Source organism: Antechinus flavipes, chromosome 2, assembly GCF_016432865.1.
Source record: "Antechinus flavipes isolate AdamAnt ecotype Samford, QLD, Australia chromosome 2, AdamAnt_v2, whole genome shotgun sequence".
In the NCBI taxonomy this organism is placed as follows: Eukaryota; Metazoa; Chordata; class Mammalia; order Dasyuromorphia; family Dasyuridae; genus Antechinus; species Antechinus flavipes.
Genome location: NC_067399.1, coordinates 498821192 through 498839851, shown reverse-complemented (window position 1 = coordinate 498839851; position 18660 = coordinate 498821192). Strand labels below are relative to the sequence as shown.

Below are 18660 nucleotides of genomic sequence, written 5' to 3'. Positions count from 1 at the left end.
AAGGAAGCAGAGTTGTCTGTGCTGAAAGTCCTAAGTGGCCTGGACTGCTTTCTCCAATCCCTGGGGGAGTCTGGGGAGGAGACCAGTTATATCCAGGGGGATACAGCCTCGGTGAGGGGCAGAGCTGGCAAAGCCCTGCCCCTCGAGGTCTGGCCCACTCGGCCTAGGAGAAGCTGCAGGATAGCGTGGCCTCGGTTTCCTTATCTGTAAGATGGTGATAACGGCTCCTGCTTTGCTTAAGGAGAGGGAGAAGGTGTGGTGCTAAGCGGGGCAGTGCAATGCAGGGCCTGCAGTTAGCAAGTCCCCAGTTCAAATTCGACCTCGGGATAGTTCATACCCATATGACCCTGCACAAGTCACCTAATCTCGTTTGCCTCAGTTTCCTCATGGTAAAATGAGCGGAGAAAGGAAAGGGCCAAACCCTTTGTCTTGGCCAAACAGGGCTCAGGACTAAGCAGCCATAGACCCGTGTGATGTGGGGGAAGGATGAAGCTCTCTGGCGGCTGCCAGCCCCCTCCCCCCCCCCCAGCTCCCTAGCGGCGTGGCCTTAGCCCCTCGTTCAGCTTGAGTGTCCTTCTCTGTAAAGTGAATGACCCTAAGTTCCCCTGCTGCTCCGTGGTGGCTTCTCCCGGGCCCGGAGAAGGTATTCGGGGGCCGGGGGGAGCCTCTGGCCCCTCTGCGGGCTGCCAGTGCGGGGGCCGGGGCAGAGTAGAGACTCGACGTGGGCCGAGGGGTTGTAAGACGGCCTGCAGTAATGCCCAGCCAGGCCGCCGCAACAGGAAATGCCGAGAGACCTCTAGCCGTGCCCTCCGTGAGGGGCGTGGGGGGAGGGGAGGGGGCTGGCCGCTTGCGGCGGGGTGGAGGCGGGCGGCGGGGCTCAGGGGCGGGCTGCGGCAGCCGCTGAGCATCCTTAGCTTCCTGCCCCGCTAGCTCAGGAGGGGAGGGGATGAGGGGAGAGGAGGGGAAGAGAGTTGGAGATAGGCGGGGCAGAGCCTCAGGAAACCGGACCGGATGGCGGCGGGCTGGGGAGAGCCTGGGCCCGCCGGGCCGGTGACCTCACAATTGTTCAGAGAGCCGCGGATGTTTACGACCCAGAAGAGGAAAGAGAATCCCGGAGAGGTAAAGCGACTCGCCCAAGGTCTCACAGCCGAGACGCGCTGGGGGCGGGGGAGGGGGAGAAAAGACTCCGGGGGCGGGGCGGAGCCCTCGCGGAACCCGGTTTCCCTCCACCCTTCCCCGTCTCAGCGCCGCTGCAGGCCCCGGTTCCGCCGCTCCCCGGCTCCCGCGGCCCCCAGGGCCTCGAGGACGCCTTTCCCCGGCTGCGGAGCGGCCCCGGCGATGGAACAGCCCCCAGGAGCCGATGCAGAGCGGCCGGCGAGCCGCCCTGCCTCTGCCCCCGCCGCCCTGCCGGGTAGGCGCCTGCAGGATGGGCACGGGATGGGATGGAGATGGGGACCGCGGTCCCTCCTCCTGGGGGGTGACCTCTCTTCCGACAGGCAGAGAACTCTAGATGGGGTGGGGAACGCTCCAGGGGACCAAGGGGAACAGATAGGCCGGGACGGAGGGGGAGACGAGAGAGGGCGAGAGCTAGGTTCCCCCTCCTCCGCTTTCCTGGTCCCCCCGCTCCCGGACCCGCCCTTCATTCCGCGCCCTTCATCCATTCTGGATGATCCCATCCCCAAAGTGGGCGGGGGAGCAGCCCCGGGCCCCTCGAGAAGCCCCCCCCACCGTGTACCTCCCTGCAGCTAAGACCCCGCTCCGGCCCCCAGGAGGCGGGGGCGTGGCCACCGAACACCGACTTTCCCCCCGGGCTCCCTTACAGGCCGATTGTCTCCTTGGAAAAGGAAGAGCTGCCGCGGCTAAGAGGTTAAAGAATGAAGACCGTGGTGAGTGAAGCGGGGGAAGGGGAAATGGGGAAGGCCGGAGGCTTAGTGGCCGACAACGTTGGAGGAGGGGGTCCTCAGTGTTTCCCCCTGGAAAATGGGACCCAGTAGAAGAGATGGCGTCAGGATTCTGGATCAGGAGCTCTCAAAAAGCCATCTGTGAACTTGGATGGGAAAAAATGCAATTCATTTTCATTTTCACTAGCCTCTAACTGAAAGTATACATTTTTAAAAAAACAAATTCAGAGAAAGAGTTAATCAGCTTCCCCAGGCTGCCCTGGTCTAGGGGATGTGTAGAATCATATCGTTTTGGAGCTTAGTGGCCATTGAGTCCAAACCCCATTATTTTAGGAACCACGGAATTGAGGCCCCCAGAAGGGGACGGTCACAAAGGAAGTAACAGAGCCAGAAGGCAGTGGCACTTTGTACCCATTGTCTTGAGGGAAGGGGACGTTGGGAAAAGTGACTGGCTGGCAGGAGAGTAGTATCGTTGCTGTTGTTACTAATAACAGTAGCTCACATTTCTATTGTGCTTTAGGTTACAGAATACTTGGACATATGTTGTCATTTGATCCTCACAATGACCCTGGGAAGGAAGCAGGGCAAGCATTTTATGGATGCCTGAGCTCAGTGAGACTCAGAGAGGGTAAAGGATTTTTCTCCGACTCACAGAGTCAGTGAGGGCTAGACTCGTTTTAGAAGACTGTCTTCTGACTCCAAAGATAGAGCTCTTCAGCACACGGGGGTCCTTAAATGACCCGCTTGAACACCAAGGTTTTCCTTACCCTGCTCCAGGGACAATAACCAAGTGCCAAAGTGGATAGAGTGCCAGGCCTGGGTCAGGAAGACCCGAGTTCAGAACAGGACCTTGCTAGCTCTGTGACCCTATACAAGACACTTAATCTCAATCTGCCTACATTTCCTTAAATTGAGTATGATAGGAACACTTCTGAATATCAGGTAAAATATTTTTTAAAACACTTAACATAGTGCTGGGTATATAGTGGTCACTTAAAAATGCTTGTTTCCTTCTTTCCCTCCTCCCTTCTCCCTTTCTCCCTTTTCTCTCTCCCTCTCTCCTTCTCTTCCTCTCTTTCCTCATTTATCCTTCCCTACCTTCCCTCCTCCCTGCCTTTCTTCCTTCCTCCTTTTCCTCCTCCCTCCTCTTCTTCCATAGTTGAGGTTATCAGGCTGTTTTCCTGCTATGGCCTATTTTGAATAGAAAGGGGCACATAGCTAACACTTTGCCCCTTAGTAACTTTTCTTAACCAGACTTCCAGTCAGTGACTTGGAAACAGGATAATTAATCCATGTTCTCAGTGATTGTAAGATATGAAACAAAACAGAAATAACCAATCAGGATTCTTTATTGCCCTTTCAGAAAATTAACAGCATGAATAATCACAGAAACCTGTAATCTATGGGATTTAGAGTTGGAAAGGGACCTTAAAAATCATTTCATCTGAATTAGCAGCAGCCAAAAGGTTGGTAGCACCTGGTCTCAAGTGACTACATATGGTAACTTGTTCACGAATGAGGCAGCTTGGGGATATGGCCCGAAGTCCCACAAACTAGAGACTGCTATGACAACCTGACTTGTTGACTCTAAATTAGCCATTTGCAAAGTCACAGTACAGTGAGGATTTTGACTGCAAGGAACGAGCCTTTCCAGGATAGAATTAAGCTTTTCTTCAATCCAACTTTTGAATTCCCATAAGGCTCAGGGAAAAGTCACTGCCTAGGGTCATGCAATAAATACTAGAATTTATTCTTCTGAATTCTTTTTTTTTTTTTTTTTTTAAGAAACTAGAGATTTGTTTATGATTTTTAACAGCAGGCCTTGTTCTCCATTCAATATATGTATAAAATATGCTATACTGTCTAGGAGATTATGATCCACTTGAGGAAGTTAGGAGACTAGGGGAAGTTAGATAATTTTCCTTTTATGATTCAGTATCTTCTGATTAATCTAACCGTTCAATGCTACAGCAACTCAGGGGGTGTGTCCAGGGCAATCTGGAATAGTTTTCTGGAACTATATCAAAGAAGGGATGATGACTTCAGAGGAGTAGAATCAGTAACAAGGAATGAAGGATTCTGATAGGTCAGATTCCTAGGATGTGCCAGTTATGTTCAGGGGGACAGTGAAAAGGACACGTCTATATGGAGGCAGATTCACTTAGATTGGGCTAGTAGTAGCTGCAGCAATGTGGATAGACCTCCCTCAGCCCTCAGTTGGTTATAGGCCCCTGGGCAAGGAAACCTTTCAGTGCCCATCTCTCCAGGCAGTTCCTTAAGACTATATAAATAAGACTTTGTCATTGAGAAGAAAGAGGGGATAATGAAGGATGACTTCCTAATGTCAAAGGGAAGTCCCTTTTCTTTCCATGGCCTCAGTCATTCTTCCTGCCTTCAAAGTTAAGCTAAAATGTTTGCAGTGGTAAAACACACAACAGGATTTAGTTTTGCTCTCAAACTTAAGTACATCATTTAGACTCTTAGATTTTTAAGAGTTTGAAAGTATCATTAGAGATCATGGAAGCAATTTTCCTATGTATTGAATGTGTCTGTGTATTGTGGGCAAGGTAGATATAAATTAAGAATCATGGGAGTATGGGCTGTATCTGGAATTAGAAGTCTCAGGTTCAAATTCTTAATAATTTTCTGATACTGGGTAGGTCACTTCCTTCTCAGGGTTTCAGTTTTTGCCTCTGGAAAACCAAAGGGGATGGATCTATCAGGGCTTCTTTATCTGGTTTTTTTTTCCTTTTTAAATTAAGTCTCCAATGACTGTCTTTCAGACAAAATCTGTTGCCTTTGTAGTCCTAGGCATTTTATTTTATTTATTTAATAACATTGTTCTGAGAAGGTGTCAGTAGGCTTCACCATAATGCACTTGACCCCTCTAAAAGTTGATCTCCTTGTAGATAATAACAATAGCTAAAATTTATGTAGCACTTATTATGTGCCAGGTACTGTGCTAAATCCTTTACAGTTAGCATCTCATTTGATTTGCACAATGGTTATCCACATTTTACAGATGAGGAAACTGAGGCAAACAAATTAAGTCACTTGCCCAGTAATATTGGGGTCTGGATTTTAACTCTTTCTGACTTCCAGCTTGCTCCCTTGCATCTCTGACATTCCAGGTTCTATGTTTCTCTGCTGGGCCAAAGTGCTCAGGCTTCCTCCCCAAAGCAGACTTTTAGAGTAAAAAGATCCTGGGAAGAAATGTGATATAGGGGATATAGGGGAGACCTGAGTTCAAATTCTGATTTTGCTTTCAGGATTATCACCTCTCTGCACATCAGTTTCCTACTCTGTAAAATGAGGGGTTTGGGCTGGAGATGACCCTTCAGGTCTCTTCTAGCTTTGAATGCTTCTTCCTTCAAAGGGAGTTGGGGGAGGTTGGGGAAGATTATTTTTAGGTGCAATTTGAGAGGAGGGAAGAGGTCACTGATCTTATTTTGTCTGCACCTGGCTTGTCTATGCAACCAGTAGTTTAAGCTAAAGGGACACACCCCTGGGTAGGAAGGGGAGTGGTTTTTACTCCTTAGTGGGAGTTGAGAAAGGCATGACTGAATGAGAGCCTCAGTGTGCTGTCTTTGAAGATAATAACAGAAATATTTCTAGAGGCAATAGTTTTTAGAAGGGACTTTCAGGATGCTCTAGTCTAATGCTTTAATTTTACAGAAGTGGAGACTAAAAGGGTATTAGAACTTGCCAGAGAATCTGGGTTCTAGTTCCAGCTTATCTGGCTTATCTAATTTATTTTAGCCCTGCTAAGCCTGTTCCTCATTCTTAAAATGAGAAGACTAGACTAGAATGACCTTTTGAGTTTCCTTCCAGCTTACAGTCTTTTTTGTTGTTATTGTTCAGTCATGTCTGGCTCTTTGCAACACCATTTGGGGTTTTCCTTCTCTAGCAGGTAATGGAAAATCGAAGTTAAGTTACTGACCCAGGATCATACAGCTAATTTGTAGCTAATCTGAAATCACATTTGAACCCTGGCCTTCCTGGCTGCAGGCCTGGCCCTCCCTCCCCTGCGACAGTAGCTGCCCCATGAGCCTAAATTGAAGTCCCTTTTCCCTGCCAGGTTTGTAGTGATTTGATTTGCCTGATGTCACACTGGGAGTAAGTCAAGATTTAAACCCAGCCTCCTTGACTCCAAACCCTAGGTCTGTCACACCAATTTAATCAATCTATGTGTTCAGGAGATATTTATTGTCTATTGTAGCCCTGAAAATAATTTCAAAATCTTTTGCTGATGATTTTCCACTTGTAGTCATGGACAAGACTAGCAGGCTTCAATTATTCAAGCCTTTTCCTGATGTTGGCTGTACCTTTCCAACCTTCTGGCCTTCTTAGCCATTTGCTATCACTGACCCAGATCTTATCCGTGGGCAAGTGTAGAGGTAAGAGTTGGCAAAGGAGTGGAGAAGGAGCCCCAGAGAGTCAGGGAAATTGACCCCATATAACAGAAGAACCAATTATTCACATTCAATTCAACAAACACAGATTCTTTTATAAATTAATAAATTCTGTTGATACCTCTCATTTTAAAAATCATAGTTAAGAGTTTTAGGGTTCCTTCCTTCAAAAGAAAATAATTGATGTGATATATATGCACTATTCTGCCCTTTACTTTTCTTTTTGAAGAGAAGGGAGATGTTTTATCATCCTAGTCTTCAAGACTGATTTTTTTCTGTTACTCAATGACAGCCATTATGTGTATGTTTTAATCCTCATCAGTTCATAAAAAGCTTTTTATAATTCTCTGAATATTTCATTTTCATTTTTTCCCAGTAACAATCCGTTCCTTTTAAATAATACAGCCATTCCCTAAAGAGATGAAATGAATGCCTACCTTTTTTTTTTTTTTTCCAGTGCTTTGCTAGCACGATAAGTGTTGGAATGAATGTTTGGGTATATATTGGATCTCGTTTTCTGTTTTTGACCTCCTTTGGATAAGTGCCTGAGACTAGGATCATCGAACAAAGATTAGGAATAGTTTTTATCATTTTCTAGCATAGTGCCACATTATTTTCCTTGTTCCTGATACAAGGGAGTGAGCTCCTTCCTTATTAAGGCCTTATAGAGTCTCTTCCTTCAAGATGCGGTTCAGGCTCCACCCTCCACCTTCTTTGTTTTTGTTCAATTCTGTGTGATTCTTTATGACCCCATTTGGAGTTTTTTTGGCAAAGATATTGGAATGGCTTGTCATTTCTTTGCCATTTCTTCTCCGGTTCATTTTACAAATGAGGAAACAGGACAGTAGGGTTAAATGACCTACTCAGGGTCAACAGTTACTGTCTGAGGCTGGATTTGAAATCAGCCTTAACTCCAAGTCCATCACTTTATCATCCACTGTGTTATCTAGTTATTGAAGCCTTATTGAATTCCTTCCTCAGCTGCCCTGAATGACTTCTTAGTTAAAATTTGAATTTATTCTTTTTAAGTTTATTCTATATTTTATGCATTTCTTTTCTCTCCTATTAGAATATAAATTCTTTTGAGTGGAGAATTATTTCATTCATTGCATTTTCATCCCCAGTGATTGGGTACTTATTAAATATTTGTTAATTCATAATTGGACCAATTCAGGAGAACATTTTATTAGAGTACCTCTCTTTCTATTATTCCTCTACATTAGGGGATTTTGGGGTATTTGCCAGTGTGTAGGGGGTGAGGTGAAACTTTAGCATTTCAAAAAGTATTTATTGAGCTCCTTCAGGATGTATAAAACCCGCTACTACACTTGGAGGTTTTAAAGACAGAGAAAGCAGCCTTTGTAGTATTTTTTTAAATTTTAATTTTATTATTTGCAGTATGTTTTTTCCTGAAGAAATATGGCATGTCCACAGAGAAAAAAATATATATACAGTAATTAAGGAGTTAAAACACTGAGAATTGGGGTTACTTTCAGAATAGACCTTCAGAATAGGTAACTTAAGAATTCTAATTTATTTTTCAATTAATCAGCATTTATTTTCGATTTTAAAGAATAAAAGAAAAAGAAAACTTTCATAACAAATATGCATAGTCAAACAAAACAAATTCTTACATAGATCATGTCCAGAAATACACACGACTTTCCCATGTCCTCATAGAAGGTGGCTTCTGAGTTGTGTTTTGGGGGATGGGGCACATACCACATGTGAAGGACCACTTGAGTGAGCCCTGCAGGGAGCTAGGAATTCTCTGAGGAGGAGAGGTTGCATTCCAGATAAAGGGACAGTGATCCTGGCAATGGAAGGTGGAACGGCATATTTGGAACAGTTGGAGGACGCTTGAGCTGCAGTGGGCAATTCTGGGAAAAGGCACTGGGGTGAAGAGCAAGGGCTCTAGAAAGGTGGGCCGAGAGGCCAGCTTGTCAAGGGGCCGCAATGTGGTGTGACAAGCTGCCGGATTTGGAGTCAGGCTGAGTGTGCACTTAAAAGTACTAGTGCTAAGCCAGTAATCAAGAATGATTGCATAACTATTCTTGGTTTTATCAGTTTTGCCCAGAAAAGCTCCTCTGATAAGAATTTTGAAATCAATACTTTAGCTGCCTAAAGAACAGGAAGCTGTTATGGAAGAGAAGGCAGGCGCTTTGTAATACCAGAGACCATTGGGTCACGCAGTGGATAGAACGCTGGGCCTGGAGCAGGAACATCTGAGTGCAGATCTGGCCTCAGACCCTTCCTAGGTGGGACTTGGACAAGACACTTAAAAAAAACCAACCTGTTTGCCTCAGTTTCCCCATTGTTAAATGTGGAGAATAATGGTTCAGTGGTCAGAGTGCTGGGCCTGGAACCAGAAGACCTGAGCTCAGATGCAGTCTCTGATACTAGCTGTGTGACCCTGGGCTACTTCACCCTGTTTGTCTCAGTTTTTTCATCTGTAAAATGGGCGGGAAAAAGAAATAACAAACTTCTTCAGTATTCTTACTCAGAAAATCCCAAACTGAATCATGAGGAGTCAGACATGACTGAAAAACAACTGAATAACAAATAGTATTTATCTCTCAAGGTTGTTATAAAGGTCAAATTAATAAAGTGCTTATATGATATCTGGTACATGTAGGTACTTGTTTTCTTCCTTATTTTCCTTCTTTCCTTCCTACTTACATTCTTCCTTCTTTCCTCCTTCCTTTCTTTCCTTTCATCCCTCCCTTCCTCCCTTCTTTTCTCCTCGCCCATCTTTCCTTTTCTCTCCCTTCCTCCCTTCTTTTCTCCTTCTCTCCCAAGTTCTTTTCTCTCTCCCTTCCCTCCTCCTCTCTCCCTTCCCCCTCTTTCCTTCCTTTCCTTTCTCCCTTTCTTCCTCCCTTCATCTGTTCTTCCTTTCATCCCTCCCTCCCTTCCAAGGTGAAACTAGGACTAGAGATGGGATGTTAGAAAAAGATAATTTTTGGCTTGATAGAAGATGTTAATCCTAAAAAAAACAAGCCCGTCTAACAGAGGAATAGATTCACTTCTAAGATCTGGTGCTCCTTGTCTATGGAAGTATCCAGAAGCGGCTGCTTTATTACCCAGAAAGGAAGCCTGATCTAGAATGTGTTCCTGTAGTGGGCTTAAACTTGAGGTCCTTTTCTTTTCTTTTTTTTTTTTTCTTAATAACTTTTCATTGACAGAACCCATGCCAGGGTAATTTTTTACAGCATTATCCCTTGCACTCACTTCTGTTCCAATTTTTCCCCTCCCTCCCCCCCCCCCCCCTCCCCGAGATGGTGTAATGCCGGAGAAACTGAGGCAGGAGAGAGATTAGAGAGTTTTTTAATATTTTATTAATGGGAGAGTAAGATTGACTGGACAGGACTCTCGTCTCAGATTATCCAGTCAGACAGAGATAAGTATACTGGGACCAAGGAATCCATATTGGTCCCAGGGCTGGAGGACCCAAAGAATCCAGCTTCCAGCATACAGCTGCCAGATGCCATTCTCCAGCAATGAATGGAAAAACCCCAACTTAAATACCTTTTTGGAGACAAAGAAGAGAAAGGGAGGGAAAGTTTTTTTTTTTTATCAGGGAGGGGAAGCCATAAAACCTAAAAATTCCAGAGACAAAGAAGTAAAGATATCATGGGTTGATCTTGGAATATTCTAAAGGAATATTGTAAATCCATAAAAGAATCAGGAGCTCTACTCTTTTATCTTGCTAATTTATAACCCAAGAGCGAATAATCCTTAGTTTTACTGGGTCAGAGACAGAACAGTTAAGGTAACTGAGACAGGGAAACTGAGTCAGGACAGTTAAAGAAAACTGTGGCATAACAATGGCAAGCAGTCCTTTACATGTTGAATGGGTTACAGTATATCCTAGATACAATATACGTGTGCAGAACCGAATAGTTCTCTTGTTGCACAGGGAGAATTGAATTCAGAAGGTATAAATAACCCGGGAAGAAAAACAAAAATGCAAGCAGTTTGTATTCATTTCCCAGTGTTCTTTCTTTGGGTGTAGCTGCTTCTGTCCATCCTTGATCAATTGAAACTGAGGTCCTTTTCAAAGGGAACCTTTCCTGACTAAGATTATGTGTGCTCCTATTCACTGATAATCAGATCTTGTGAGTGGATGATTTCACGATCTTGTGATTCTTGTGCTCTCTCTTACCTCGAGCATTGCAGAGTTCCCTCAGTGCCCCACCTCCACCTGACCGCAGCTTCCTTTTGTTCCTCTCCAGGGTCGACTCTTTTCTGTCCCACTTTGTTTCTTGGTGCTCATTGTCCTCTATGTCCTTCTCTGCAATCAGCTGTGTATGCAGCTGTGTTGGAAGGCGTGTCTAGCCTCAAGGCAACCTCGTGAGAGCCTGTGGCCCACAGTACCCGGCTCCCTGCACTTCCAGGGTTACAGCAGCGTGCCTGATGGCAAGGTGGGTGGACTCCATTGGGTTTCTTCATGCTTGTTGAAGAAAATCTAGAGGTGGGTGATGAGATTCTTAGTCATACTGCTTCAGGGACCCCCCCTCTTCATCACCCCTCCAGGAGCTTATGGACTAAGGTGGATGAACATTCATTGAGTTCAGCCCCATACGTAGGCTTTCCAAATACCTATTTGCTCATTCTCTTTCTTCCAGACACTTCGAGAAGGGGTATCAGAGAAAGAGAAGTTGTATAATGTGTTGGTAGTTTACTCTTTTAAAAAATATCTCTATTATGGGATTTAAAAAAAAAAAAAAAGCTCTTTCTTCTTAGATGTAGTAGAATACAGTATCTTTATTGCTAGATAAAACTAAATGATGCTTTTTCATCTGAGGGATGGAGCTTGGGCAAGGAGAAGAAATCTTAGTGCTAAATTGAAATAATTCTTTGATAATTGATAAATAATTCAGTCACCTCTCGATTTCTGGAGAGGTCAGTTGCACAATCCCCTTCAAAACTTTTATGAGTGTGGGGGACTGAGAAGGAGACTTTGGATTCTGGCTGTTCTTATTACTTATGATGTAATTCCAAAAGAATTCAAGAAAATAAGGTTGCTTTGGCTGTTTTACAATGCTGTTGGGGAGAAGGAAGAATGTTGTGTGAGGAAAAGAAAGTAAGAGAGGAGTTGAGACAGGTATTTTGGCCATGAGACCTCAGATTGAGGGCAGGAGGTCAGGGTTTAGATCTCAGTCCTGTCTGCCCATTATAGGGCTTCCTCCTTACCATCTCCTCCCCCAAGCATCCAGAGGATCCATCAGGCTTGGGTAGACCCCAGAATCTGGAAGGATTCTTCCAGCTCTTTGAATCTCTCTCCTGCAGCCTCTGGTCCACAGGCTGTGTCGCCGCTGTGCCCTTGTGTCCAGCTCTGGCCAGATGCTCGGCTCCCACTGGGGACCAGAGATCGATGGGACGGAATGTGTGCTGCGCATGAACCAGGCCCCCACGGCAGGCTATGAGGCGGACGTGGGGCACCGCAGTACTTTGCGCATGGTGTCCCACACCAGCGTCCCCCTGCTGCTCCGCAACCAGTCGTACTTCTTCCAGCAAGCAAGGGATACCGTGTACGTGGTCTGGGGTCCTGGGAAGCGCATGAACCGTGACCAGGGAGGTTCCACCTACCGAACCCTGCTGAAGGTCAAGGAGATGTACCCGGGGGTGCAGCTCTACACCCTCACTGACCACATGATGGCCTACTGTGATGAGGTCTTCCAGAACGAGACTGGCAAAAACCGGTGAGCAAAGTGACCAGTTCCCCAAGTGTTCCCTTTCTCCAGTGGGCTTGTAAGAGCGTCTTTCCCGATTGGAGGGGCTTGGGGTTAGATATAGTCTACAAGCACCAGAAGGCAGAGCTAGAACTGATTTAATAGGAATTTAGCCAAAGACCATGTGCTTGAGTAGAAGTTTGGGGACTTAGGGTCAAACCATGGCTCTGACTACTTGTGGGATTATGGTCAAATACCTCATTTTCTTGATTTTCTTCATGTGTAAAATGCTGCTAACCTCATAGGATTGTTAAGAGGAAGGTGCTTTGTAAATCTTATGGTGATTTATTGATGTGAGTTTCTACGGGGAGACAGAATTGGGCCAGAGTTAGCGACCTATGGTGGAATGGGCTGTTTCAGTAGGAGTCATAATGATAAGAATTCATCTTTTTCCTGGCACTGTAAGGTTTACAAAGCAACAGCCCATGATGGAGGTCTGTATAAGTGTTGTTATCCCCTCTTGGAGAATGCAAGAGATTTGCCTGGGGTTGCCCAGTGTCAGAGCTGGGACTCAATCACAGGTTTCCTGGCTGCAGGCCCAGCTCTTTTGTCACAGCACCATCAGGAAGAGCTGAAGGACCCTTGGCCAGGTCTGCTGCAGAGGGCTTGTCTGGGAGGCTAGAATCAGTGACCTCTAACGTTTATTCTGGATCTGAGATTTAACTTCTCTAAGGTCTGTAGGAACCATTTGAAAAATCAGCAGAGAACAAGGCCTGAAAAGAAAGAGGGTGGATAATTAACCCTGAAAGATGGGGCTGTAAAAGAGGAGGAAGGTGGGATCAGTTCAGGTGTTATAGGTTGACAGGGCTTGCAGCCGTGGTTTGGGAGCATGGAGGTCTTGGGGGAGAATAGTACTGATAGGTGACGTGGTTTTTGCCTTCTTCAGGATGAAGTCTGGCTCCTTCCTGAGCACTGGCTGGTTCACCATGATCCTGGCCATGGAACTCTGTGAGCAGATTGTAGTCTATGGCATGGTTAGCGACAGCTACTGCAGGTACTTTTGGCGGGGGTTGGGAGAAGGTAGTGGGGGAGACTTTCCCAGGAATCTCATTGGGATGCCTTCAAGCCTTTTGCCTGGAGCCTGAAGTTTTGTTTGAAGGCTGATTTCGGTTGGGATTTCCTCTCAGTGGACAAATTGTGCCTTTTCCAGGGAGATGAGGGTACCCATGGGGGGCGGGGGGAGGAGGGAAAGAGAGATGCAAGGGGTAGAAGGGAAAGCTTGGGAAAGAGCAACTGAACTATGCTATTCCCTAGAATCCTTGGAATATGCTATTATTCTATTCACAAGTATTTATTGAATCTATTCATTTGGGGGCTATAGCAAAACAGTAGGCTTCCCACTTTATCTAGGTTCTTTCAAGGTTCAGGGAAAGGAACTATTTATTCATTATACTCCTCAAAGAATAAGGAATCATTTATGAAGATAGTAGAGCAGGTTTATATTACTTCTTGGGCCCCAGGATATTTTTTTCGAGGGGTACAAAGCAGGCTTGTCTAGTTTTAATACCTTGGAGTGGAATTCAGTACTGAGTAGCCCACCTCTACTTTGTTGTCACTTTGTGATCATAATCTTCATAGATTGAGGATGTCCTTCTGCGATCATATTCTTCATAGATAGAGGATCCTTAATCTGTTTGGTACCATGAATCTTTTTGGCAGTCTGTGGAAGCCTATGGATCCTTTCTCATAATCATATTTTTAAATTCATAAAATTTAAAAAAAACAGAATTATGAAGTAAACCAATTCTTTTGAAATAAAGATCTGATTTTTTTTATCCATCCAAATTCAGGCTTCCTTCTAAAATCTATCCAGATCTCCTTCTGTAGACCCCAGATCAAGAACTCTTGTTCACAAAGGCAGCATTATCTAGTCCAATCACTTATTGCAGTGAGGGTCAGTCTTCATAGGGACTCTAATCCTGAATTTCCTTCTATCTTTGTTCTGAATGGATAGGAGGACATAGGCATAAGTCATTAATGTGGCCTTTTGGTCTGTATTTTTATCACTATCATTTAGCTATCCTTAGAGGAAGAAGAAAAAAATTTCCAGCAAAACTGACCAACACATCAAAAAAAAAAAGTCAAAACCATGTCTGACATGGTATGATATTTAGCTGTCTCGTTGTGCCTTTGTAAGACCTTGAGACAAAGGACTAGATCTTGGATTTCTAAGTATCTCTAAGAACACTGAACATAACTGGCAGCTTAGCAAGTGTTTGTTTATAATGATGGTGTTGTTAGTGACGAGGATGGTGGCAGCCCAGGGGTGGGGGCAGGTGTCCATCTGAGCCGGGCCATGAATTCTCTCTGGACTCATTCCCTTCCAGAGAGAAGAGCCCTCCCTCTGTGCCTTACCACTACTTTGAGAAGGGCAAGTTGGATGAGTGCCACACTTACCTAGTCCATGAGAAGGCACCGAGGGGCGCCCACCGATTCATCACTGAGAAGGCGATTTTCTCCCGCTGGGCCAAGAAGAAGCCCATCATCTTTACGCACCCCTCCTGGCAGAGTGAGTAGGTCCCTCCAAGAACTGAGTCCTCCTAAATCCAGACAGCGGGGCCCGTCTCACTGCCCATCTCGGAGCCTGGCAGACATGCTCTCCTGGGCCACCCTCCTGCCTAAGGGAGTGTGAGGCTCTCATACTCCACGGGTTAGATGGATTAGCCTGCGTTGGATGGATGACATCCCTCTGGCCTCTGAACTCTGAACCAAACTGGGAGGAAGAAGGAATGCTTCCCCCCCTCCACAGTAATTATTTTTTTCCTGTTTTTAAGGAAACCTACCTTGAACTTTTGGAAGTTGGACATTTACTTGAATTTGGAATCCATTGGGATTCCAAGGGGACTTGTGGACACTACTGGGGTCCAGAGGAGGCCGGTGCTTTGGTGTGTTAGGGCCTGGTCTGGACCCTCCTTGCTGTCTCCCGGTGTACCAGAGGTCCTGGGGGCAGGGAATTGAACTTCTGAGATAGGACTTGAGTGAGCTAGCATTCTGTAGCAGGAGGAGCTGGCAGGTTTGGGCTGGGGTGACAGAGTGCCCTTTCCTCTGGCTTCCTCTTCCACCCCCCCTCATCAGGATGTGCATCAGGACACCTTGTGTGACCTTGAATCTAGGTCGGACAGAGCTCAAAATGGGCACGTGTTTTTGTGTCCCTTCACCAGCATAGTGGGATTTAACTCCAGTCAGGAGAGAACTTGAGGATTCTCCTCCCGGAAACCTGCTCTGGTACCTCCTCCCCATCCCGACTCCTCAGCTCCTGTTTCCTGTCTCCCCTTGCCTGGGAAAGCAGAGAACTCACATTCAGCCTAATAACTAACTTCCTTGGCCCGCAGGTCAGATAGGAGGCAGACAGTCCAACAAGAGCAGGGTACAGAATGCTCACTGACTCTCATTGGCCACTGGGGAGAAATAGGCAGCTTTTAAAACTTCTCTCCCCGCCTTCCCAGGGCCATAAGGTCATAGGATTTAGAGCTGGGAGGAGCTAAAAAGGTTTAGTGTGACAGTCCTGAAGTCAGGCAACTAGCAAATGACAAGAGGCAGAATCCAAATCATCTGATTCTATGAAACTTCAAGGACTCCAGCATTCATTTCAGACTGCCTGGGATCAGAGAAGCACAATGTGCTGCTTTCTGAACCAGTGTATTCTACATATTTCCTTAGCTGGGTGATCTTGGCAAAGTCACTTAACTCCTACCTTTCAGTTCCCTCATCTGTAAAATGGGGCTCATAGTAGCATCTACCTCCCAGGGTTGTTGTGAGGATAAAATGAGATAATATTTGTAAAGTACTCGGCACAGAGCCTAGCACATGCTGGCTTTTGTCATCATCATCATTCCCTCACTGGGCTATTTCGTGACTTTCTCTAACTGGGCCCAAGGGTTTTATCACAGAGCTCTCTATCCCTTATTTTCTCCAGGAGTGTTCTGAACTGAAAACCAAATTCTTCGTGGAGGGCACCTCCTTCCTGCCTAATAACTCCTATAATAGTAGTGACAATAACCTCTGTAGTACTGCGAAGCCCTCTATGTGCGCCATCTTATTGTAGCCTCACTGCAGCCCTGTGAGATAGGTGCTGTGGGTGTTATCAGTCCCATTTTACAGATGAGGGAACTGAGGCTTAGTAATGAAGCCACTTGCCCAAGGAGCCCTCCAGAACTGAGATTTCACCACACACAGAAAAAGGCTCTCACCAGTCCCACAGCCCAGGGTCATAGGGATAAGGATTCCAACCAGGGAACGCTGGAGCCCGAGTCCAACATTGATACCAGCCACGCTCTCTGGGCTCCTCCGCGTGGGGCCAGCAGGCCAGCTGCTCTGGAGCAGCATCTCTGTCAGGAAGTAGCTCACAGTATCATGGGACTGGAGCTGGCAGCACCCTCAGAGGTGGCCGAATTCAGCCCGCTCGTTTTATACACAGAGAAATAGTGTCGTCCAGGGAAGACGACCTGGCGAGGCTGCGTAGGGGGACAGCAGGTCCAGCCCAGTGTCCTTGCTCCACAACTCATGGCCCTCAGCCAGCTTTTCCCAGCTGTGGCCCCCTGGGAGCCGTGGTGCTGCCAGGGCCACCGGGTCCAGCCGACGTCCCAGCCTGCCGCTGCTGTGCTGTTCAGACTCTGTCCCCGTGCGCTGGGCTGTGTGGGCCAAGGGCTGCCACGTGGGGCGGGGGCGGTCCTTTGTGTGACGAGTCTCAGCGTCCCCCAACAAAGACTTCCATCCTGACGTTGGATGTGGGGTTTGGAGCCAGAAGGGCCCGAGAGACCATCCAGGGCGGCCTCCCTCACTTGACGGATGAGAAAGCAGGCCGACATGACTAGCCCGAGACCACGTGGGCAGCGGGCAGCAGAGCCAGAATTTAGACCCGGATTCTCAGGCTCCAGAGTGAGTGTTCTTTACCACAGCTGCCTCCACCTCTCCATCCTATCTTCACTCTGACCCAGGAAGTGGCATTCAAATTCAGAAGCTCTTTCAAACACATGGATACCCCAGACAGGGGCTGAGCTCCAGCCACCTCCCATGAAGGGGGGAAGGACTCTGGAAGCTTCCCAGAAGCTGACTTTGTCAGTCAATCAGCCCCGGAGCAGAAAGGATCCCTTTAACTCACCAGTCTCCCCTCCCTTGAGTTACAAAGTGTCCTTGGATCAAATACCAAAGCGATTTGTCAATAAAGTCACTTTGAATGCTGTGTGGTCTTGGCCTGGATGGAGGAAGGCTGGGGAAGGAGCTGAGTGCCAGCCCCTGGGGAATAAGAGGGAGAGGATTCATGGGCTGGCCAGGGAGGCAGGCCCCAGTGGCCCAGATAATCCGTTAACAAGCAGGCAGGGTGCCATGGAGGAGCTGAAGGCACCAAGAGGGAAGAATCCCTGCCCTCCCATCTGGGGAGGACCAGTTATGTAAACAATCATAGACAAAATAAATGCAAGGTAATTTTTTGTGGGGGTGAAGGAAAGGGAAAGCAGAGGCACCAGAAGGTGTTATTTGAGCAGAATTCTTACATGGATAGCAGAGGTACGTGAGGGAGATGGGGCTGGGAGCAGCGATTTGCATCCGTCCAGATGTCCTGGCCTCCGAGCAGAGCGGCGAGCTGGACAGTCGGACCATAGTCCTGGGGCTCACCCTCACTGTAAGGCCATGTTTTCTCGTTAGCCTAGAGGAAAGGACCGAACCTGGGATTTCACTGGTACAGGAACAATTGATGTGGGTTGGCATCTGCCTTCAGCTTTGGAAAGTCAAATCATTTGTTCAGGGTAACAAAGGGGTCCATGTGCTGAGGCCTTTCCTAAGAATTCCCATTTGTATGGTGCTGGAGCTTAAAGGTTTGCAAAATGCCTTTTGTTTGGACCTCTTCCGGGCCACACACTATTCTGAGTTGCATTGGACCTAGTGGTAGCAGTGATAACACTAAAGCTTTTAGGTCTGCAAATTGTTTTCCGTACACTGTCTCACTGCATCCTGTCAGATGGATGCCAGTCATTTCACCCCCACTCCCTCAAACAGGTTTTTACAGAATCAGAAACTGAGGCTGAGGTAAGTTTAGTGACTTGTCAGAGTTGGGATTTGGAATTATCACTTGGAAGGCAGCGTGGTGCAGGGAATAGAACAGTGGATGTGGGATCAGGAAGAAGACCTGTATTCATACTAAGTCACTAGCTGTGCAATCTTAAGAAAGCAGCAGTTTCCCAGCCTCCGTTTTCCCATCCCCATGTTAGAATGTTACCATGGGAATGATAACAGCACCTACTTCTTAGAGTTGTGAGGATCAAATGAGATAATTGCATTTCTGCCCCGTGCCTGGCACATGGTAAGTGTGACATAAATGTGCGCTGCTATTATTTGCCCTGTACCAAACTGGTTCCAGCAGAGCTGTGATTAGAAATTCAGAAGGCACTGAATTTAGGGGATGCCAAACATCTGCATGGGGAACCTGGAAGCAGTAGTTTAGTACCTCATTAGCAAAAGCCATTAGTCAAAATTGGAAGCTGCCAGGTGGCAGCATGGGGCATCCCTCCCCACTACCCTGCCCACCTTACTTTCCGCCCATACAGGGGCACTGTATCCTGAAAAGGGGCTCGTGTCAATGTGTGCAAGGTCTCTGTCTCTCCCTGTCACCCTTTTGTT

At 46.7% G+C, this 18660-nt stretch overlaps 1 protein-coding gene across 4 annotated transcripts; it reads left to right on the top strand.

Annotated features, from left to right (window-relative positions):
* Positions 1-827: 827 nt before the first annotated feature.
* On the top strand, positions 828-17227 carry ST6GALNAC4 (ST6 N-acetylgalactosaminide alpha-2,6-sialyltransferase 4). 4 transcript variants are annotated; one of them, XM_051980062.1, is made up of 6 exons: positions 832-1119; positions 1823-1886; positions 10546-10734; positions 11603-12015; positions 12932-13039; positions 14373-17227. In XM_051980062.1, the coding sequence occupies exons 2-6, from the start codon at positions 1875-1877 to the stop codon at positions 14560-14562; spliced, it is 912 nt and encodes a 303-aa protein (XP_051836022.1). In that variant the 5' UTR covers positions 832-1119; positions 1823-1874; the 3' UTR covers positions 14563-17227. The 4 variants fall into 4 exon arrangements, with proteins under 4 accessions (XP_051836023.1, XP_051836022.1, XP_051836020.1 ...); XM_051980060.1 differs by having other exon boundaries at positions 832-1411; XM_051980063.1 differs by lacking the exon at positions 1823-1886 and having other exon boundaries at positions 828-1119.
* The last annotated feature ends 1433 nt before the right edge of the window (positions 17228-18660 follow it).

Excerpts from the sequence above, each read along its gene's own strand:
- ST6GALNAC4 (XM_051980063.1), top strand. The coding sequence starts at position 1,012 with ATGGCGGCGGGCTGGGGAGAGCCTGGGCCCGCCGGGCCGGTGACCTCA. Across the intron at positions 1,120-10,545 it reads GGAAAGAGAATCCCGGAGAG|GGTCGACTCTTTTCTGTCCC; the intron begins GTAAAGCGACTC and ends GTTCCTCTCCAG. Across the intron at positions 12,016-12,931 it reads AACGAGACTGGCAAAAACCG|GATGAAGTCTGGCTCCTTCC; the intron begins GTGAGCAAAGTG and ends TGCCTTCTTCAG.